The 24,447-nt window shown below is 36.7% G+C and overlaps 1 protein-coding gene across 3 annotated transcripts in view; it reads left to right on the plus strand.

Moving 5' to 3' along the window:
- LOC105486791 (5'-3' exoribonuclease 2) overlaps positions 1-24,447 on the plus strand; it is an 85,254-nt gene that overhangs the window by 58,337 nt on the left and 2,470 nt on the right. For all 3 annotated transcript variants that reach the window (XM_011749839.3, XM_011749842.3, XM_011749840.3), the window contains 5 exons: positions 1,908-1,976; positions 2,060-2,191; positions 4,799-4,926; positions 19,094-19,157; positions 23,975-24,113. In XM_011749839.3, coding sequence (XP_011748141.1) covers positions 1,908-1,976; positions 2,060-2,191; positions 4,799-4,926; positions 19,094-19,157; positions 23,975-24,113 — 532 coding nt within the window. The remainder of the gene's footprint in view (positions 1-1,907; positions 1,977-2,059; positions 2,192-4,798; positions 4,927-19,093; positions 19,158-23,974; positions 24,114-24,447) is intronic.

The raw sequence follows: 24,447 nt of genomic DNA on the forward strand, positions 1-24,447 counted from the left end.
AAAAAAATCTGAGCTAAAGACAGTTGCCAGTGAAGAGTGAGCTGTAAGAAGAACCAGTTGAGTAATAAGTATTGTTCAGCTGTTTTTGAGCTCATGGTACATTTATTGTAAGTGAATCCATTTTTGTGTACTTAAATTTAAAACGAAAATTTCTGTAAAGCAGGTGGACTCTAGTTAAAGCGGCAGTATTCAAAAAGAAAATAGCTAACTAAAAATGTCAACCAGGTTAATAAAACTTTTTTAAAAAACCTTTTTAACTGACTATAAGTGTAAGTGTAATCATTGGAGGAATTTTGAAAAATAAAAGGAAACAAGTTACTAACTTACAGAGAAAAATCACTGATAATCGATTGATGAATATGTCTAGTCTGTTGTATATATGTTTCCCATGTCATTAAGGTCATTAAGTATTCTGCTACTGAATTTTTGGGTTTTTTTTGTTTTTGTTTTTGAGACGGAGTCTCCCTCTGTCACCCAGGCTGGAGTGCAGTGGCACGGTCTTGACTCACGGCAGCCTCCACCTCCTGGGTTCACGCCATTCACCTGCCTCAGCCTCCCGAGTAGCTGGGACTACAGGTGCCCGCCACCACACCTGGCCAACTTTTTGTATTTTTAGTAGAGATGGGGTTTCACCGTGTTAGCCAGGATAGTCTCGATCTCCTGACCTTATGAGCCACCACACCCGGCCTTCTGTTATTAAATTTTTAAAAATGTTATCTGAGTTCTTCCTAAAAAGGAAGAACTCCAGTGTTTTAACCAGTCCGCTATTATTCATACACTTGGGTTTTACAGTCTTTGAAACATTGTGAATAATAGTGTTATAAGCATCCTTAAGTATAAATCTGGTGTATAAACAGAGTCCTGGAAGAAGCATTGCTGTGTCAGAAGACAGACTTAGGTACTTACCAACCTTTGGGATAGGTACATACACACACATACCGCTACCACCGCCATCACCACCAGAAAAGAAGTTCAGCCCAGCTTATACTCAAAGCCTGAGTGTATATCTTTTAAAAATTGACATATTGGCCGGGCACGGTGGCTCATGTCTGTAATCCCATTGCTTTGGGAAGCTGAGGTGGGTGGGTCTTATGAGTCCAGGAGTTCAAGACCAGCCTGGGCAATGTGGGGAAACCCTGTCTCTACAAAAATTTTAAAAATTAGCCGGGCGTGGTGTTGCATACATATAGTCTCACCAGTGACGGAGACTGAGGTGAGAGGATCTCTGAGCCTGGGAGGTTGAGACTGCAGTGAGCTGTGAGTTGCCACTGCACTCCAGCCTAGGCAACAGAGTGAGACCTGTCTCAAAAAAAAAAAAAGCATATTTGTGTAGTTGTCAAATGGTGAAAATTATTAAAATCACACATTAGGAGAGAAGGATACAAGGGTCCAACTGTGAAGTTCAATTTTTTTTTTTGTAATTCCCCCCCACACCCCATAGATTTCTTAGCAATTTGTGTGCATTTTTTGATTTTGCAAATATTTCTATTGGTATATCAATTATTAAAATAGGGGCTAATCTGCCTCAGGATGCTTAGGGGTTTTTGCCATGGACTGAACAAAATTAAAGGTTATTTTATTTTTATTTTTTGTTGTTATAAACCTCTTCGACCTGTCTACAATATCATATTGAAATTTGAGTTGGGGCAATGTCTGTTATTTCTCTGTCATCACCAATAGTTAGCTAGAGCATGACTTTTCCCACAGAGAAAAAGTTACATGAAGGTTATATGTACCAGGAATTAGAGACAGTTTGGTGAGGAAGATACTTAGCCATTTGGCAAACCCATTTATTAACTAAAATAATTTTTGGAGAGGACTTAAACATGAAAAATACCTCAGTCTACATGATAATTAAGACAGGCTAATATAATCAGATCATTGAATTGTTTCTTGTTCTTTTCCAGTATTAATTTTAAAGACCCACAGTTTGCTGAAGATTACATTTTTAAAGCTGTAATGCTTCCAGGAGCAAGGTAACAACAGTAAATTACCTAGGTTTATTTTGTACAAATGGTTTTCATCCCTATTACTAAGGTTTGTTTTTTTAAATGGTCAGAAAACCAGCAGCAGTACTGAAACCTAGTGACTGGGAAAAATCCAGCAATGGACGGCAGTGGAAGCCTCAGCTTGGCTTTAACCGTGACCGGAGACCTGTGCACCTGGATCAGGCAGCCTTCAGGACTTTGGGGTGAGTTGTCAGTTTCTAGCCCTTGTATGTTTTGCTTTTTCTGAATCATCTCTCAAGACAAAGTCAGTATTTATGCCATAATTTTTTTTTTTTAAACTTTATGAAAATACGGGGTTTGGGCCAGGTGCGGTGGCTCACTCCTGTAATCCCAGCACTTTGGGGGGGCCGAGGCAGGCAGATCATGAGGTCAGGAGATCGAGACCATCCTGGCTAATATGGTGAAATCCCATCTCTACTAAACAAAATACAAAAAATTAGCCGGGCATGGTGGCGGGCACCAGTAGTCCCAGCTACTTGGGAGGCTGAGGCAAGGGAATGACGTGAACCCAGGAGGTGGAGCCTGCAGTGAGCCGAGATCACGCCACTGCACTCCAGCCTGGGCGACAGAGCAAGACTCCATCTCAACAAAAAAAGAAAAAAAAGAAATACTCAGTTTGTTTCACACTTACATTTTTGTCTCACCACCACGGCTGACCACCACTACTACTATGTCCTCTCATAGATACTTAAAACCAAGCAAAGAGTGGAGCTCCATCTTTAAAACCTAAACGGGCATTTTGGACACATTATTGTACGCCACAAATATCTAACAGACCATAAAATACAACTGTTTTGTAGATATTTTAATAACTTTGATACTGCTCTGCTTTTCTTCATTTTTAAAAATTCACTTCTCCATTTATGTATTGCTATATGTGTTGCATGAGAATTCTATTGCTTTCTCTAAGATGTTTTACTATTTTTCTGACTGTTACTTCAAGGGAATAAAACCTCCTCTTTACCCGCAAGAAAGTTTTAGCTGAATTAATTAATGTATGATGGAGACTCTTTTTCAAGTATTGACCAATACATTGGTATGGAAGCCTCCAGTCTTTTAAATTTTTGTTTGCCCAGTGCTTGAACAGTGGTATCTCATAGTTGCTTGAATTGGCATTTCCCTGCCTACTGAAATTATCTTTTAATATGTTTATTAGTCATTTGTATTTCCTCTTCTACGAATTTTTGATTTTTATCCTTTGCCCTTATTAGTTACTGAATTGTCTTTTTCCTAGCTGTAGAGATACTATAGAGAGAGGGGACTTGTAAAGAATAGCAGGTAAAGCTAGTATAGAAAGAGCAGCAGGCTTGCCATAATATTAATGAGTTAGGATTTATGCACTACTAATGATAACTTATAAATAGATATTTCCAATTAGTGGGGAAACCTTAAGATTCAAAAAACTGTTTAGGCAGAAGGTCACCATCAGCATGTAATTTATACAACAAATATTAAGAGGGATAGTGTGGCAGAGTGATTAAGAGCATGGGCTTTAGATCTTAAATGTCTGGATTCAGATACCTTTTTTTTTAAACCACTTAATATATTTGTGAACTTTACTGAACTACTCTATGCCTCCATTTCTTTATGCCTGAAGTGGAGACAGTAATTATACCTACATATTCTTAAAATTATGAAGTTGTAAGAATTAAGTGAGCCCAATGTCTGTCACGCGCTTAGGGTAGTTCCTAAACACTATGTAAATGTTAGCTGTTATTGTCATTGTTTTGGAAAGTCTTCATTCTTAGTAGCAGTAAAAGAAATGCAGATTTGAAATAGTCCTAAGATAACTTTTTTGCATTATTTCAGCTATTTTGGAAAGCAACATAGTATTTCCTCTAAATAGAGCGGTGAGTTCAGAAGATACTCTTAACCTTTGGTCCAAATTCCTACCTCTTGGATTTTTAAGGAGGAAGTAATTTTAGATGAGCATAATTATATGCCCAAATATTTCTATTGTATTGTAATCTATACTACTAGTACAAAATGAGAGAAATGGTTTAGTAAAGTGTAAGATATCAACATAGTAAAGTATTCTATAGGTTTATGTGTTAGAATTACAAAGATGGGCCGGGCGCGGTGGCTCATGCCTATAATCCCAGCACTTTGGGAGGCCAGGGCGGGCGGATCACAAGGTCGGGAGATCGAGACCATCCTGGCAAACACGGTGAAACCCCGTCTCTACTAAAAAATACCAAAAAAAAAATTAGCCGGGCATAGTGGCAGGCGCCTATAGTACCAGCTTCTCAGGAGGCTGAGGCAGGAGAACGGCGTGAACCCGGGAGGCGGCGGAGCTTGCAGTGAGCGGAGATCGTGCCACTGCACTCCAGCCTGGGCGACAGAGCGAGACTCCGTCTCAAAAAAAAAAAAAAAAAGAATTACAAAGATGAAGAAAAGACATAGGCAAGTATTTGATATAGTAAATTAAAAATAGCAAGATGTAGAGTAGTCATGTATACAGTGATAGCAAGAACGTGGATCCTTAAGGACGAAACTGAAACATAATGCAAAAAAAGAAAAACATTCAAATTATTTTTTGTGTGATGTAAGTTGTAAATATTTAAGTGGTTATCAATTAAGAGTCTTGGTGTGGCAGATGAACATTTGCTCTCACTATTACCGTTATGTAGTTTTGAGCTTTAATTATAAACCACCTTTTTGTTTGTATTATCTTGATCAGATCTGTTAGTGAAGACATGGCTGTGAGCATTTGTTTTATTTGTGTCAGCTGTGTTATGATGGGTATATCACTATATAATTTTTTTTTCTTGTGTTGGGTCCTTTTATAGCCATGTTATGCCAAGAGGCTCAGGAACTGGCATTTACAGCAATGCTGCACCACCACCTGCGACTTACCAGGGAAACTTATACAGGCCGCTTTTGAGAGGACAAGCCCAGATTCCAAAACTTATGTCAAGTAAGCTTTTACAAATTGGTTATTTTACATTATGAATTAAATATCACAGCAAAGGTTGGTTTCTAATCTTTGTTGCTGAAAAAGATTTGTTGTATCAGTACAGACAGTGAACTTTAAAAACATGTTAGTTAGAAGAGTTGTAAGAGAATACCTTATGCAAAATCTTTCATATATTTTTTATCTTTATTTTTGTGGGTACATTGTAGCTGTATATATTTATAGGATATATGAGATATTTTGACACAGGCATACAATGAGTAATAATCACGTCAGAGTAGATGGGGTATCCATCACCTCTAGCATTTATCCTTTGTGTTAGAACCAGTCCAATTATACTCTTAGTTATTTTGAAATGTACAATTATTGACTATAGTCATCCTGCTATGCTATCAAATACTAGATCTTATTCATTATTTCTAACTATTTTTTGATAGCCATTAACCATCCTCCCCTCCCTAACCCTTCCCCTACTGCCCTTCCCAGCCTCTGGTAACCATCCTTCTACTCTCTGTCTCTGTGAGTTCAATTGTTTTAATTTGTAGCCCCCACAAATAGTGGGAACATGCAAAGTTTGTCTTTCTGTGCCTGACTTGTTTCACTTAACATAACGACCTCCATTTCCATCCACGTTGTTACAGGTGACAGGATCTCAATTCTTTTTTGTGGCTGAACGGTACTCCATTGTGTATATGTGCCACATTTTCTTTATCCAGTCATCTGTTGATGCACACTTAGGTTGCTTCCAAATCTTGGCTACTGTGAATAGTGCTGCAGTAAATGTGGGAGTGCAGATGTCTCCTTGATGTGCTGATTTCCCTTTTTTGGGGTATATACCTAGCGTTAGGGATTGCTGGATCATATGGTAGCTCTATACTAATTTACATTCCCACCAGTGGTCTACGAGGGTTCCCTTTTCTCCACATCCTTACTGGCATTTGTTATTGCCTGTCTTTTGGATAAAAGCCATTTTAACTGGGGCAAGATGATACCTCATTGTAATTTTGATTTTCATTTCTCTGGTGATCAATGATGTTGAGCAACTTTTTATGTACCTGTTTGCCATTTGTATGTCTTCTTTTGTGAAATGTCTGTTCAGATCTTTTGCCCACTTTAAAATTAGGTTACGTTTTTTTCCTATAGAGTTGTTTGGACTCCTTACATATTCTGGTTATTAAACTCTTGTCAAATGGATAGTTTGCAGATATTTTCTCCCATTCCTTGGGTTGTCTCTTCACTTTGCTGATTGTTTCCTTTGCTCTGCAGAAGCTTTTTAACTTGATGTGATCACATTGGTTCATTTTTGCTTTGGTTGCCTGTGCTTGTGGGGTATTGCTCAAGAAATGTTTGCCCAAACCAATATCCTAGAGATTTTCCCTAAAGTTTCATTGTAGTAGTTTCATAGATTTAAGTCTTTAAACTATTTTTATTTGATTTTTGTGTATGATGAGAGATAAAGTTATAGTTTTATTCTTCTGCATATGGATATCCAGTTTTCCCAGCACCATTTATTGAAGAGACTGTCGTTTCCTCAGTGTATGTGCTTGGTTCCTTTGTCGAAAATGCGTTCACTGTAGATGTATGGATTTATTTGTGGGTTCTCTATTGTGTTCCATTGGTGTGGGTTATCTGTTTTTATGCCAGTACCATACTGTTGTGGTTACTATTGCTCTATAGTATAATTTGAAGTCAGGTAATGTGATTATTCCAGCTTTTTTCTTTTTGCTCATGATAACTGATTATTCTTGGTCTGTTTTTCATCTTGACTATATATAGTTAAATGAATAAGATAATTTGGATTTCTTCCTTAATCTTCACTTACAAATCTGTTTCTCAGTTAATAGGCAAAAAAAGTATGTGGAAATGATTGCAATTTATTTCATTAATACAAGTATAATTAAATCAGATGTGATAGATATGGATTGTCATCACTTAGTTGCCTGAAAGACAAAGGTGTCCCTTTCTTGATTCAGATTGTATCTCAGTATTACCTACAGTATAGCCAGGCACTGCTTTAGGTGGACTATACCTTTAACCCCATAGTTCTGGAAGACCTTAGTCTTTCCTTAACCCCTCATAATCTGTTCTGTGGACAGGTCAGAAATGTTGACCACAAAAATTATTAACATGGCATTTGGATTGCAGTGGGAAAGGGAAAAGATAGTTGAATGTTAGACTTCGTAGATTTTACATTAATTTTAAATTGTATCCCCATTTAATGTTATTTTTGAGCTCCATTGTCATGCCCATTTATCAAAGAAGTATAAGTCGTGTGCCAGTGTCTCAAAACAAATGTCTTCATGAAGGCTTTGTTTCTCCATTCCTCGTTGTCTGGTTGCTACAAGGGCAGCATAGGGGAGAAGAAACAGTGTGGCAGGATGCTCAAGTTTGTTAAATCTGAGTGTCATATCATTAAAACATTTTTTTCTGATTGTTTGAAATATTTCATAAAAATTTGATTTCCAAAACACAGAGTGATACTTTGTTATAGACACCCCTCAGAGCTGTTTTTAAACCGAAGCTGTACTTATTAAAGAATGTGCCAGGTTAAAAATGGATAATTGATGGGAAATATTTGTACTATGCACCTAGCACTGTTGTAATGCCAGTTAATTTACACACCAGAAGTCCAGATTTTCTGGATGTAGTACCCAAGAAGAAATTGGTTCTATAGGTCTTACTCTTTCAGGGCCCTCTGTTTTTAGTGTATTCACTCTCTATCTCTGTCCCTCTCTCTGGCAGTATAGCTTTGCTATATGGCTTAATGACATTGAGTGGAGCTTTGTGAGACTCTATCATGAAAACTATGGACTTCTATTCGTGAAGCACAGAAGGGGTACAGAGGTACAGAGTCAGTGGTCCTGTGGGAATCTGCTTGGTGCAGTGGTTAACAGCTGCTTCCCATAAGATTTAGCAAATAACATTTCTAGGTATTTCCATATATTCAGTATCAAGTCATACCATGTACAACAGGAGAGTCTAATCATTTTGAATGAACTATCTTTGCTGTAAGATTTTACCAATAAATGGTGAAAGCATATCCAACATATTTTTAAAGCCAGCTGTTAATTGACACATTCCTATCCATTTCTTTTTTTCTTGTTACTCTTTACCATTTACATGGATACCATGGCCTTCTGCTTCTAGCAGAAGGATCCTGTTGCAATAATAGGGAAAGAAAGAAGCCAGGTTCTTTTATGTATTAGCTTTACACCAAAGGAGAGAATTTCATGCCCTTAGGGGCCTACAGTTCTATAGTTCTTGGTCTGCCTTCTTTGGAAACAGACAACTCTTGTTTGCATCTGTGCATTTTATTTCAAATAGTGGAGTCCCCTCTCTACTTTTATTAATATTACTTTGGTTAAGTAACTCCTTATTTGCCATTGTTGTGGCTGTTACTAGATTTAATGTGTACTTACAAAGTACAAAATACTTACAAACGGACTTTAATTAGAATCTGTTCCAGTTAGAATATCTTTATTTCAGTTATGTCATGAAAAAATTGGGAGATATGTTTTGTAAAGTAGGGATTGATTTAGAGCAAGAAACAAGTACCCTCTGCCTGGTGACTTGTAAACATTGACTCAACTGAGGATTAGTGCTGGGACTCTAATGACATTTAACATCTTTTCAAAGGGCGTAGGAATGGGAGGAGTGAAAAAGTTTATGGACAAAAAATTGGCAGTCATGTGGTATTTAAATTGAGCCCAAAAGTGGGAAATTTGGGCTACTCTAGGCTGAGAGAAAACAATGAGCTTTGAAGTACATGGCAAGTAGTTGGGTGGTATTAAGCATAGCATAACTGATACAAAATTAGACTGGGAGCATACTTGGAACAGATTACGAGGGGAAGAAAACTAATTTAAAAAACTTTTAAAATGCATTTTTAACTACAGTACATGTTAATTGAATAAAATGTGGCATGTAGCAATAAAACATAGAAAACACCAGTAATTCCATAGTCCTGAAATAAGCAGTGTTTCTTTTTATTATTTCATGTGTCCAAGTTTTGAAAATTAGATTATTGTATATGTATTTTTACATATACTTTTTTATTGAAATGTAACATATATAAAGTGCCAAATTGAACTGTACAGTTTAGTTTTTATGAAATGGATATATTCATGTATCCACCATTCAGATTCAGTGGAAACGCATCAGTCCTCAGAAGCCCCCCATTGTGTCCATTCCTGGCACTACCCCCATTAAAGGGAACCGCTATCCTGACTGCAGTATCATAGTATCATACATTACCTTTTTGTTTTTTAACTTTACCTAATAGTTTAAAAAGCTACTACATGACTACCCTTTTAAAAGCTTGCCTTTTTTTCAATCTTTTTCTCTGAGATTTATATTGCTTGTAGCAGTAGTTCATCCATTTTCTTTTTCTTTTTTCTTTTTTTTTTTGTCTCCCTGAAATGGAGTCTTGCTCTGTCGCCCAGGCTGGAGTGCAGTGGCGCGATCTTGGCTCACTACAGCCTCCACCTTCTAGGTTCAAGCAATTCTGCCTCAGCCTCCCGAGTAGCTGGGATTACAGGCTTATGCCACCACACCCGGCTAAGTTTTGTATTTTTAGTAGAGATGGGGTTTCATCGCGTTGGCCAAGCTGGTCTCCAACTCCTGACCTCGTGATCCGCACGCCTTGTCCTCACAAAGTGTTGAGATTACAGGCATGAGCCACCGTGCCCAGCAGTTCATCCATTTTCGTTGCTTATAGTGTTGAATCATAGGACTATATCACCATATATTTACCTATCCAGTAGGAATAACGTTTGGGTTGGTTTCTGGTTTAAGGTTGCTGGATTGGACTGCTGTGAAACCTGTGCGTCCTTCGATGCACACATGTAAACACTCATGATAGGTAATGTACTCCATAGGCGTGGAATTGCAAGATTGTAGGATTGTGTGTATGTTCAGCTTTAGTGAATGAAAGTGTCAGGCACATTTCCCAAATGACATTCAGTTTGTATGAATTTACACTCCTTCAGCAGTGGAGGAGAGTTCTGGTTGCTTCATATTGTTGCCAACCCTTGATGTTATCAGTCTTTGCACTTTTAGCCATTTGACTAAGCAGGGAGTGGGTATCTCACTGAACTTTTAGTTAGCATCTTCCTGGTGACTAATTAGAGCAGTTTAAAAAATGTTTATTAACCATTTGGATATTTTTGTTTGTGTGATGTAGTGTTCAAGGTTTGTGTGGTTTACATTGGGTTATCTATCTTTTTGTTTTGTAGACGTTCTTATATTCTGGTTATGAGAGTAGTTTTATATTGGAAATATCTTTTTCCACTTGACAATTTGCCTTTTCGCTTTTTTATTGGTGTCATATGATGAATAGAGGTTTATGCCAGCATTTAGGGAATGTGGGTGAAGGGGATGTGGGAATTCTTTATACTCATCTTGTAACTTTTAAGTCTGAAATCATCACAGTAAAAAATTCAGAAAAAAAAAACAGGACAAAAAGAATCAGTACTATATAATTGATGTGTTTTGATGTTTTAAGTAACAGTATCTTAAATATCATTTTGTAATTGCTTGTTTGTATATAGAGATAAAGTTGATTTTTTCAACTTCATTGAAAATTTGTTTTCAATATTTGTTTCTGACATCTTTACTAGATTCATTTCTTCTAATAGTTTGTATGTTCTTTTGAATTTTTTTGTGTACACAATTACGTCATCTCCAAGTAGTGACCATTTTATTTATTTATTTTCTAATCTTAATGCCTTTTTTGTTTGTTTTGTTTCGCTTTATTGCACGAGCTAGGACCTCTCATAATTAATAGAAGTGATGATGGTAGATATACTCATTTCATTCCCAATCAGTTTTAAGGGGGAAACTTTTACTATTTCATCATTAAATATGATGTTTGCTGCAGTTTTTTTCTTTGTAGATAACCTTTATCAGATTGAGGAAGTTCTATTCTTTGTTTCTAGTGGGTATTGAATTTTATCAGATGCTTTTTTTTTTCTCTAAAACCTGGGGTTTTGTTTGTTGTTGTTTCTTTGTTGTGTTAATATGGTAAATTACACTGATTGATTTTCAAATGGTAAACCAACATGGCATTTCTGGAGTAAACCTAATTTCTGGAATATATATCATCATTTTTTATATGTCACTACATTCTGTATGTCACTGTATGGTGGGATTTTTAAAATCTATGTATTATGAGAGAGATTAGTTTTATTACTTTGCCTTTTTTGGATGTTCTGGGGTAGAGTTTTTTTGGCATTACAAAACAAGTTAGAAAATATTTTCTACATTTTCGTTCTCTGGGTTATCGTAAGAATGTTGTCATTTCTTAATTTTTAGAAGAATTCAGTGGTCAAGCCAGTTGGGCTTAGAGATTCCTTTATGAAAAAGTTTTCAATTATAGATTTTTTAGTACTGGCTTTTCAGATTTTTCAGTAATTCTTATGTTGGTTTTGGTAAGTTTTTTTTTGTTGTTGTTGGGAGTGAGCCCATTCTAAAATTTCAAATTTATTGCCAGAAATTGTTCGTAAGATTTTGAAATATATTTTTATAGCAGCATGATTTATAATCCTTTGGGTATATACCCAGTAATGGGATGGCTGGGTCAAATGGTGTTTCTAGTTCTAGATCCTTGAGGAATCGCCACACTGTTTTCCACAATGGTTGAACTAGTTTACAGTCCCACCAACAGTGTAAAAGTGTTCCTGTTTCTCCACATCCTCTCCAGCACCTGTTGTTTCCTGATTTTTTAATGATTGCCATTCTAACTGGTATGAGATGGTATCTCATTGTGGTTTTGATTTGCATTTCTCTAATGGCAAGTGATGATGAGCATTTTTTCATGTGTCTGTTGGCTATATGAATGTCTTCTTTTGAGAAGTGTCTGTTCATATCCTTTGCCCACTTTTTGATGGGGTGGTTTGTTTTTTTTTCTTGTAAATTTGTTTGAGTTCTTTGTAGATTCTGGATATTAGCCCTTTGTCAGATGAGTAGATTGCAAAAATTTTCTCCCATTCTATAGGTTGCCTGTTCACTGATGGTAGTTTCTTTTGCTGTGCAGAAGCTCTTTGGTTTAATTAGATCCCATTTATTAGTTTTGGCTTTTGTTGCCGTTGCTTTTGGTGTGTTTATTGCAGCACTATTTGCAATAACAAAGACTTGGAATCAACCCAGATGTCCATCAGTGACAGACTGGATTAAGAAAATGTGGCACATATACACCATGGAATATTATGCAGCCATAAAAAAGGATGAGTTCGTGTCCTTTGTAGGGACATGGATGCAGCTGGAAACCATCATTCTCAGCCAACTATTGCAAGACCAGAAAACCAAACACCGCATGTTCTCACTCATAGGTGGGAATTGAACAATGAGATCACTTGGACACAGGAAGGGGAACATCACACACCGGGGCCTATTGTGGGGAGGGGGGAAAGGGGAGGGATAGCATTAGGAGATATACCTAATGTAAATGACGAGTTAATGGGTGCAACAAACCAACATGGCACATGTATACATATGTAACAAACCTGCACATTGTGCACATGTACCCTAGAACTTAAAGTATAATAAAAAATAAAATAAAGTATATATTTAATGACTGTAAGACTCCAAAATTAAGTGCTGATACTGATAATATACAGTCACTCTTCATGATTAGCGTTGCTAGAAACTTTTTTTTTTTTTGAGAACCTATTTAATTTTATTGTTTTTTTTTCCCCCACTGAACTAACCTTTGGCTTTCTTGATATATATATATATATATATCAATATATATATATTGTGTGTGTATATATATATATATATATATATATATATTTTTTTTTTTTTCCTTTTGCCTCCTCCATGTGCATTTGTTTTCTATTGATTTTACTTTTGTCTTCATCATTCTCTTCTACTTTTGGGGGGGATTAAATTGGTATTCTTTTCCAAGTTTTTGAGATGGAGAATTAGGTAATTTGTTTTTGGTCTTTTCCAATATATATACTTCAGTGTTACAGATTTCTGTCTAATCACTTTAGACTTATCCCACAAAGTTTTGTCTCACATATTTATTATCATTTAGTTCATGGTATTTTCCGATTTTTATTTTTCATTATGTACCCATGGATTATTTAGAAGTATATTGCTTAATTTTTTTTAATATCTAGGGCTTTTCTAATAATCTTTTAAAAATATATTTATTTCTTAACTGCAGGCTAAATTTCTAGAAATGGTATTGCTGGGTCAGAAGGTATGGTGAATTTCTAGACTTTTGGTCAATATCACCACATTAACCTCTAAATGAGAGTATACCAATTTATACTTCCTACAATAGCATATGAGAATGTCTAATATCCCACTCCCACCAATACCAGGTGTTATTTTTTAAAAGTTCTTGGGCGGGTGCAGTGGCTCACACCTGTAATCCAAGCACAAATTTAACCAGGCGTGGTGGTATGTGCCTCTAGTCTCAGCTACTCAGGAGGCTGTGGTGGGAGGATTGGTTGAGTCGGGGAGTTTGAGGCTGCAGTGAGCTATGATAGCGCCAGCCTGGGTAACAGCAAGACCCTGTCTCTTTAACATAAAATAAAGTTCTTGCTAATTTGATAAGAAATAATGTGTCTTTGTTTTAAGATAAGATTTTTCAATTGCTACTTTGGTCATATTTTTACTGACCAGTTTTTCTTTCGTAAGTTGGCTGTTCTTGTCCCTTGCTGATTTAATTTGGGCACTAGTCTGTTTGTGTATAAGGTTTTAAAAACTTTAGCAGAAGAATGAACCAGATAACATTTCCATTCTAGAACCACAACTCTGTGGGTTAAGGAGAGATGATGAGGGTCTGAACTACACTGTGGCAGAGTGGATCCAAAGTCCGGAAGGTGGGAGGAAGGGAAGGCTGAAAGTCTGGATAATTGAATATGAAGAGTGAGGAGGAGAGGGAGAAGGGAATGAAGAGTCCTGTGTGTCCACTGTGGATGCCTGGGTGCTTCCTGAGGCCTTTCACAGACTTTGGAAACCCAAGATGGTGAAGGAATATGAAAGAATGTGATGAGTGATTTGTGAGGGTCGGCGTGCCCGAAAGACATTAGAGGCATCTGTGCTAGGTGGTCATAGGAGTCAGGTTCTTGCTCAAGAGAGAGAGGACGTAGTTGGAGAGAAATTTGGGGATTGTCTGCATATAAACTAGAAATGTAAAAGCTCAAAAAAGATTTGAATAGATTAATAGATTTTGATTGCTCTTGGTTATAAGAAAACCTTGGAAAGCTTGGGTTAAGAATTTGGACTTCCTTGAAGGCAACCATGTCATTTCACAAATCATTCCCTGATACTTTTGTAAGAAATGTATTGGATAAATAATTAGCTTGATCTAGAATGGTCATTAAAGTATGATAAGCTCAGGCAAATGCTGCAGACAACGAAAAAAGGAAATCTGATGTTTTCCTAATATTCTTTACACATAGTCCAACATATGATTTGTTGGTTTTTTTTTTTTTAGTCAGAGTCTTGCTCTGCCACCCAGGCTGGAGTGCAGTGGCACAATCTCAGCTCGCTGCACCTTTGCCTTCCAGGTTCAAGCAATTCTCCTGCCTTAGCCTCCCAAGTAGCTGGGATTACAAGTATGCACCACCATGCCCAGCTAATTTTTGTATTTTTAGTAGAGTCAGCGTTTTGCCATGTTGTGCAGGCTGGTCTCAAACTCCTGGCCTCAAGTGATCCACCCGCCTCAGCCTCCCAAAGTGTTGGGATTACAGGCGTGAGCCACCACGTCTGGCCTGTGGTTATTTTCTTTTAGTTTACTGTCATTAAGACTTCTGACATATTTGTTTTGTGATCTCGTTACTTCTAGATTCAATATTTATATAGAACCAGTCCTCACCTGTGTATCAATCTTTCATCCATTCTTCCATATCTAGCTATAAGAGGAAGAAAAACACAAAAGGGAGGAGTTAGAGGGCAAGGAAAAGCATCTTTAAGATGATTCGGACTTGGATGGACGGGATTGTAAAGTGAATCTAAGTGCCACATCTCTCCATTGCTTCCTCTGGCTATGAGGGCAGAAAGGTACCTTTTTGTCCCTAGGGAGGTAGGCTTGACCAGGAAGGGGACCTGATTCATTTCGCCTAGGCTGTCACAGCTTCGAGAGCGCCTCTCCGCTCTTTCTGTCCCTCGACAGACCAGCTGAGCTCTTTGGAGTGATGTTGGGTTTTGGTTTGCGCTTCAGGAACCTCTGATACTGATTTTTACCTGATCCCTTCTCTTTATATTTTAAGTGCCAGATTTTGAGGGGCAGTATTATCTTTTTAAAAAGAGCAGAGATTCCAGTGTTTTAGCCAAGATGTTTTCTTATTTTCTCCCTATAAATCCTGTATTTGCCTAAATGTTTACAACTAAAATGTGTGTTATTTTTCTTTCCTATCCTAATTGGCTATGAGTAGTAATGTCAGTTGTAAACCTTTAAGATGTTGAGAGTAGTTGTTAAACCCCCCATCCAACCTTGTTGAAACCCTAAGTTTCTGAGCCTCCTGATTAAGCAGCACAAAATCATGGGTGATTCTCCTCTGCTTCTTCTGAAATAAATTAATATGAAGTGCCATCTCAACCGACAGCATAAATGCATGTGAAACTTTGAGACTGCACAGTGTAGTAGAGAGTGGTTACGAAAACATAGCCCCTGGCCTCACTCTGACCCTTAATAGTTGTGTGACCTCTGACAGGTTTGGTCATTGCCCCAGTTTCCTCATTTCAAAACTAGTACAGAGGATAAGAATATTTATCTGACAAAATAACCAGACTAAATGAATTTAAGAAGCTAAGCACTTAAAATAGTACCTTGTATATAGTAAGTACTGTGAAAGTATTAAGTGATAAAAGATCATCTTTTATAGAATTTTGAACTTTAAAATTTAGTCAAAGCTTGTTTTCGTAAGATTGAGTTCTAAGGCATTTATTCAGTCTAAAGTATTTTTAGTATAATCATTTTCGTGTAGTATGAAATTGCACTCAAGAAGGGCCATTTGGTCAAACTGACAACTCTCTGACAAACGTCTGCTGTAGGTGTTTCTTATTGTTGGTGTTTGATTTGTCTTTGATATGTCAGTTTTGACTGATGAGTAATTGTCAGAGTACTGATAACTTGTTGGAGTCGAGTGTAGCCCTGAGTACTCAGTCTGAATAAAGCATTTGGTTTTTGTAGCCCAGAGAACCTTAAATGTGACTTCTCTTCATTTTAGTCTGTAAACTTGTCAATTAGCCACATTGAAAAGTGATTTTTGCCTAGTGCAACAGTAAACATGGAATCTTTTCTGTGATTGCCACGCTGATTAGGTAAATTGTCACTTGAGAAGCTATTGGCAAAGCTTGGTTTACATGGCCTTAGAGCTCTAGAAAAGGGGTAAGTTTTTAAAGACCAAAGGAAAAAATTAACTGTCATTTTTCTACTCTCGCCTGTACCTTCTGAAGTGCAATTCACTATCTCAGAATTTTTTTTCTTCCTCTCAAATGGATCTTCTGTTAGAGCCATACAAATGAATGATAATAAGTTTGTTTTACCATCTACTTCATTACAGATCAGCCAGGAAATATTTCTACTTTATGAATACTTCCAGGTTATATATGTTACTAAGAGCCATATAAAGAAATTTGGTTAAAAATAACCTTGAAATATTTCTTTGAGCCTTTTTATTTTTCTTTTTGGATTGAAAATAAGGAGTGTTTTAATATTTGCATCAGAGTTTATTGAAAGTTTTGGAAAATTTGCTTAGGTTAACAAAAAACTGTTAATATTCGTATGTGCTGAATTTATATGGAAAAAAAAAATTGTCCTGGCGGTGAGAGATAGAAAATGGAAAATAGAGAGGCAACTGGCACACTAGAAGTGATATATTAGGAACATTTGCTGTTTTTTAAGACATTTCTAGGTGTATAGGTTAGACAATTATTTCCTCCTCCAAAAAAAGCATTTATACTTAGTAAACTTTACATTCCAGTTCTACTTAGAAATACTGCTGTGCTTAATCTAAGAATAGCATGTTTGAGTCTAATGAATATATATTACGGGTGTTGATGGCTTCATCTGCATTAGCACAGTTTCTAGGAGAAAATATACAAGTTTTTTTCCCATCTTTATTTTTCTTAAAACATTAGATTGTTTCTGAAGGTTTCTCTTAATGTAGCTGTATCTTTGTATTGTCTTCATTCGATTTTAACGTTATTAGGGAGCCACCGTGGAAGCTTTCATAAGTACCATGGAGAATGTGTATCCTGCGATTATACCATATGTAAAGAGACACCAGGCAACCGCAATATGGAATTAAGTCCTAATGGTAAAAAAGGGTGTGTTTCCAGGGTAACCACAGTGATTCCAGGGGATGTGAAGTATAGAGGTAGACAGGGGTCCGGATGAATATTTGCTGTACTGCTTTTGACTTCTGTTTTTTACATTTGTAAATTTTGTATATATAAGGGCACTAAAATGAAATTCTTCTGGGAACATTTTAACTGATTCTCACTAAACTAATTTTGTACATGAGCTGAAAAAGTGGCTCAAACATTGATTTTACTTTCAGTAGATTACTTTCTCACAAATGGTAACTCACTGAAAGTCATATGTAAATGTATCTTAAGTTTTTGCATAGAAATAAACCATACAAATGATTGCCATTATTGTAAGAATTTTTTACTTTTACCTCTTCAGAAAATTGATTTTTTGATAGTGTATAGTCTGTAGTAATGACTCAGAACTTACTCTGGGCCTAGGGTGGGGAACTGTCTTCCTCTGTTTTCTGTGGAGTGTGTGGTAATCAGCATCCTCCACATTGTTACTCAGTTTGACTGCTAGTAGTTTGGTTTTTAAGAGATGAAAAAGGAACTTAATTCCAATTGACTAAAGATACTACCTTTTAATTCACAATGGGAATCTGCCTGGAAGTGACAGCTGGTGAAGGGCTTCCTGCACCTTTCTGAGAGGTATGTTTGGCACCCATGGGTATGGCTGCAGAAACTTTTCCAGCTGGCCATGGACTGAGGTGGGAGTGGCTGTGGCAGCTGCAGATTGCCCACCTTCAGGTAGTTTGTCCACATAAAGAAAACTTTCTTCAGTCTGGCCTTCTCAGCATGTCAAGATGGGAAGGAAGCCCAGGGCTGAGGCCGCCAGTTGTGAGCTAGAATCATTGTGAGCAGCTAGATATTTTATTGATTCCATGTTCTTTGGTATGGGGCTTTTAAAGTGTGATTCTACTTTTTTCTTTCTCTCTCTCTCTCTCTCAAGTAAAAAACCATATATATTTTTGGTTTCTAACCAGAGATAAGCTGTCAACTCTTCTATTCTTTAAGCAAGTAGTTTTGAAAAGCATTTTTTAGTTTGTGTTTCTATTAAAATGTGAGCCTGAATACATTATGGTAAGCCTTGTTGTCCTTGGTCTCGGGAGTCTAGAGGAGGTTACTGTCCTCGCACGGTGATCTCATTAGACAACTTCTGGAACCAGCAGTTTTAATTAGGTCACAGCAGACCTCGCTGAAGGTGAAGTGACTGCAAGCTGTGGTTCGTTGATATAGACAGGCCCAGATGTTTCTTTCATCCCATATCCGTCAGTTTACATAGAAGAGCTGGAGCCATTTAATTGTTTCTTCTAGTTAGATGATGTTGCTAGTTCAGCTTTGTGTTACAAGAAAACTATCAGAAAAGATGGAGAAATGGGTGGTCCCTTCCTTAACCTGTTTTCTTGGTTTGTGTTGGAGAGATTGTGTGTGCTTTGTTTAATGTTGGTGATAGCAATTTATGCCTTCAGAAGGAAAATTTCAGGATTTCTGTTGTAGATACTATTCATTCAGTTTGTATTAATTCTATTTATGGAAAAGAACTAAACCTTTCCTTTTGCACAGAATTTAAAATATAAATGTAAAAACTGTGTAAAATATATATATCTTTACTTACACACACACACACACACACACACACACACGATTATGTGAGTTTAGTGGCCAGGGATTACTAAACCTATTTTGTTATCAAAGGAAAAATAATAAAACAAAAAATTTGCTGACCCTGTTAGTTACCTATCTTTATACGTTTGTGGCGTGTGTTATTATGATACTAGTTTATTTAGTTTACAGTCTTTCTCAGATTCTTTTCAAGAACTTTTAATTATAAAATATTGGGTAGTCGAATATTGGTTACTTTAAAAAATCTTCTTAATCCTTTCTGTTTCTTTTTCAGATATGAGGCCCCAGGATTCCTGGCGAGGTCCTCCTCCCCTTTTCCAGCAGCAAAGGTTTGACAGGTAATATTAAAGTAGACATGACTTTTAAATACTTTCTGACACCAACATTTGGGGCTTACGGGTTTTATGGAAGCTAAAACCTCCGTGGTTTGAAATGTACTTTTTCCCACCAAAAACAGTTTCCCTTGTGCCTGTCCTTTAAAAAGGAAGTATATAGCTAATACTTTGAATTAAAAGACTCATGTTTAATATACTTTCTTACTTTTCTTGGTTCTTTGCCTTTATTTTATTGATGCTTTTGAGATGCCCTGAAAAATGCAACACAGCTTAAAACGGTATTAGGTTTTGGTCAGGCTAAACAAATTTCTTTTTAGAAGGGTTGTGCAGCTTAATGAGGCATAACTAATGGTGTTCCACTTTTATCATTTCTGTGCGGGCAATGCAGCGTTAGTACAGACCAACCATTGATTCTTGCTGCAAACCTCTTGAAGTCCTAATCAGCTTCTTTGGTACAACTTTTTCAGGGCTGACAAGCCTATTGTAGGGCAGTGTCACTGTAGGTCAGTAGTTATTAGTTGCCACTGAAAACAGTTTCTTTAACTACTTAAGACTGAACTGAATTAAACGCAGAAGGGACTCAGAAGAGGATTATGGGATCTGCAGTCTAATAAGTACCATGGACTAGGAAGAATGTGACATGGTTTAATAACAAGGGATGTTTAACATGTATTCCTTCATTGATAAGTTGTATGCTCCTAAGTCAGATGGACTCTGTACGACAAGACAACTAGGCACGTTATGAATAATTAACTTCTGCAGAATAATTTTTAAAGGCCAGCTTTAAAATGCATCATTTCACGATGGTTTTGCCAACATCAGTAAATGCAAAAACAAATTAAGCCACATCATAATAAGGCTTTCTTTTTTGCCTTCCCAGTTTTAATCTGTTCTATTATCTTCTCCTCTGCCATGTTAACAATCTCAATCTGTTCACATCTGAAATGAATAAAGTGTTTTTATAAATGGGGTTCTAAATGCAGCTCCCCTTTTAAGAAAACTTTATAACTCTTTAGAGACTCCAAAACTTCATTTCACTGTTATCTTCAAGAGGATAAAAGGAATCATGTTATTCGATGTTTACTGATAGTATCAACTTAGTGCAAGTCTCATTAAATGTAGTACGACTAGCAATGTGTGTATTAATGTTTTGATTTTAGTATATTTTCTGAAAGCACACAGTATGTGCTGTTTCATTTTCCTCGGTACCACCAATTTTAAGCAGAAATTAAATGAGTAAGGGGTAAATTTTTCCTAAATTATATACTTGGTTTCCCTATCTTATTGCTCACTTTCCATACTGATAATAATGGCAAATGTTTGTCTGCTTACGAAATGTTAACACTGTTCACATCCTTTAATAAGAATGATTTCATTTATTCCTCCCAGCAATGCATTGAAATAGATGCTATTATTTTTACATTTTTGCAAATGAAGAAAGTGAGGCACGGAGAAGTTCAGCAGCTTACCTAAGGTCACTCTTTTGTGCCATTCTTTACCAAGAAACTTTTCACTGGAACAAAACTTACCAGAATATTTACTCTGAGCATAATATAAAGACGTAGGGACTTCAAAGGAAGTAAAGGATCTGTTTCCACTTCTAAGGCCCCAACAGCTTTCCTCCCCTCTGTTCACATTAAAAGTTTTCCTAAGATCGTCATCATTGTCCCTTCCCTTGCCCTGCTGTCCATCAGGTTTTTTTCTTATTCTACCCTAGCCAAGTACTAGTATTATTCTGACTTTGTGAACCCAGCAGGTTAGTGACAAGTTTTGTGGGGATGTTTTTTGGTTTAGTTTTAGTCAAATACTTAAAATTATACCTGAAAGCAAAAGGTAAATGTGAGCATAATAGAGTTCTATCATAAAAGTCCTACAGATATTTAAGAAATACACCATTTTGTCCAGAACCAGATTTTTACCAGTCCTTAGTTCAGTATGTTTCCATGGCACTATTCTGAGTGTTCATTGAGAATCCTATTAAGAGACTTTTGAGTGTCTTTTTTTTTTTTAATTACATTGCATTTCTTGAATATTTTCTACTTCAAGATGGTATGTATAATCCATATATCCAGTAGATTTAAAAATACAACAGGAAGATCCTCCCAACACAGACACAGCCTAGAGTTAATAGATACCCAGTGTTATCTTTGTCACTTGAGTTCTGCCACATTGTTTGGATTCTTCTTGTCGATGGAGGCCTCTTTTTTCAGTCATTTGCAAGGCAGCCATTTAATTTTTTTCCTATGGGTGTTAAGCTCAATCATGAAATATCTTTTAAAACTCCGGTTTTACCATATGTATACATTTAAAATATCCAAATTCATAGTAGTTCACATTGCCAATAACTTTCCAAAACAATCTGGAAACTTAAGAATATTGTTGTCATCTACGATGCCAAATGGCTCAAATAAGTTGCCTTATTTATTAACGTTATTTATTTATTTATTTATTTATTTATTTATTTATTTACTGAGACAAGGTCTCACTCCATCACCTAGGCTAGAGTGTAATGTCATGATCTTGGCTCACTGCAGCTTCTGCCATCCAGATTCAAGTGATTCTTATGCCTCAGCCTCCCAAGTAGCTGGGACTGCAGGCCCCTACACTACCATGCCTGGCTGATTTTTGTATTTTTATTAGAGACGGGGTTTTGCCATGTTGCCCAGGCTGGTCTCAAACTCCTGCTGAAGTGATCTGCCTGCCTCGGCCTCCTGGAGTGCTGGATGACAGGCTGAGCTACTGTGCCTGGCCTCATTGCTAATTTTTAGAAGTTAGGATATGTCAGTCTCTGTGCTTCCATCCCAGATTTTAAAACATAATTTCCTAGGCAAATTTTTAGTTTTGTAAGTATTTGCAAATTATATAATTAGTCTAGACATATAGATAAACTTGTTGAAAATAAAGGCCTTTCTGTCATAAAAGTCAGAAGAGGGTAGTACATGACATCCTTGCTTTTTTCTTCTGTTTAATTTTAATTATTGATGATTTTTTCCATAAAAATTATCTTTGTCAAAAAACATTATAAGTAATCAAACAAAAAGAACTTGTGTTTTTAAACTGTGGCTTTGTTCTTAATCTGTTTTTGGAACATAAAATAGTTTTGAATTGCATTTATAATGTATATTATTTATGCCAGCAGATCTTCCTAAAACTCAGTTGAATTTTATTATTGTAAGACTCAAAAGAAAAACTGATCGTAGTTAAGATATGAATTGTATTTTTAGCCTATAGGTTTTGCATTAATTGGCCCAGTTTTGAGGAGACTTTGGTTACAGCACAAACCTTAGTTTAGCTCTTCACTCCTGCAGAGACTGGAAGAGACCATTCCTATCTCTGCACATGGAGCTGTTTTTGCTAAAATAAATGGAGGCATTCTTGCTAAAATATATTTGTGCTAGTAATTATCCTGAAAAATAATTAAAAGCCCTAGCCATGTGCATTTTCTTTCTGAGACAAAAACTTATTTTTAATTGTATTCTGAATTACTTATAACATATTGTTATTAGAGCTCTGGTTTCAGCTACCAACTGTAAAGAAAAGCTTTAGTCTTTCTAGAGTTCTTCAGAGAGCAGTTCATCTCTTCGAGCCATCACACAAAAATAATTATCTCTGGTGTTGTTTTAATAAAAAGAAGGCAAGCTCCAAGTGAAGGGAGGAGAGTGGGGGTAGAGAGGATGGATTCAGGCTTGAATAGATGTGAGAAGAATGCTTTACCCAGTGAGCCCAGCACCGGGCTTTTTTCCCCTAAGACCTCGGAATTGAAATTCTTATGCTGCTATGGTTATAACTGATTACCAGCTAGTCAGCACTTCAGTGAATTTAAAGTTTTATTGAATTCCTCCTAACATGGTCAGTGGCCCCAAAGCTTTTAATGTTCAAATATACTGGCGCATTTGCCTCTGTTTATTCTTTATAGTGCCTTCCATAAAATGGAAGTTATGGAAAGTGCCTTAAGGGGAAAGTCTTAAATGGTGATTGCCTTTAGAAGGTATATATCCTTGCTACATTGTTTATGTGACAGTTTTTAATTAAGTTATGATTTAGTACATTATACCTTTTGCTTTGCATCTGCAAAGTTAAAATAGGCACTTGAAGACAATTAAAACATTTCTTTCGACTAGTAATCTGGGACAGCAAACTGGGTTATAATAGCCGTTGAATCTGTGTTCCCATGTAAACTGTACACCAAATGCCAGTCAGCCCATGCCAATTAGTGCTCATGTTGCTAGGTCACCGTGGTCAATTGAAAGCTGCATCAATAGAACTTGAAAAGGTTTCCTCCCAATCAGACCTTCTGACATATTGAACAGAATAATGGATGGGAAAAAACAGCCAAGTCTCCTACCCTGGATTCAAAATACTCAGCAGTAAGAATTCATTTGCAACCTGCAATTAAGTAGAAAGAATGGATCCAAGAACGAGTCTGGACATTTTTGAAAATAAAGCCTCATTCTCCTGTCGTGTACATGTTTACTATTTGGATAGCATCTTAAATGTAGCCAACTTGGTGATCTTGGGTCTACATCTTTAAGTGACTAAAAAGGAAATTTCCCAATTGAAAATGAACAAAATAATTTTTAAAAGTCAGAACTTCTCAGTTGAGTTTAAACATCCATTGTAATAAATGCTCATGCTTCATGAAACATGTTAGATTATACTGGATATAAGGGACACAAAGGCCATTCTGATACTCTGTATCCCATATGATAAATCCAGGTAAATTGGATTGTACTAAAATTTGGAGATGATACCTGCCACTTTTAGGCTTTGTGCTGTATAGTAGGCGTGGCTTCTGATGTAAACCTGGTACTTTTCTACAGAGGTGTTGGGGCTGAACCTCTGCTCCCATGGAACCGGATGCTGCAAACCCAGAATGCAGCCTTCCAGCCAAACCAGTACCAGATGCTAGCTGGGCCTGGTGGGTATCCACCCAGACGAGATGATCGTGGAGGGAGACAGGTAAATGGGTTGTGGGATGAAAAGCATACTGCTCACTTTATATTTCAACAAGGCTTACAGGACTCCATATTTTCTTACCAACATTTCTGGAGAAGACACTGATAGAGTATCTTGGCTGAACTTTGGTCTGTCATTAAAAATGTATATGGGTTGAGTACCTGCCTCACTAAATAGGTTATATACCTTGAAGATGCCAAAGAATTTCTAACCCAAAAGCCCTTTAAATCATAGCAGTCAGTGATAATTAGTCCAAATGTAGTCAGTCACCAAAACATTGTTTTTTCTTTAAGGATATTGTTCTTTAGTAGAACCTAGATCCCTCATAATGGGTGAT

Source organism: Macaca nemestrina, chromosome 15 (genome assembly GCF_043159975.1).
Source record: "Macaca nemestrina isolate mMacNem1 chromosome 15, mMacNem.hap1, whole genome shotgun sequence".
In the NCBI taxonomy this organism is placed as follows: Eukaryota; Metazoa; Chordata; class Mammalia; order Primates; family Cercopithecidae; genus Macaca; species Macaca nemestrina.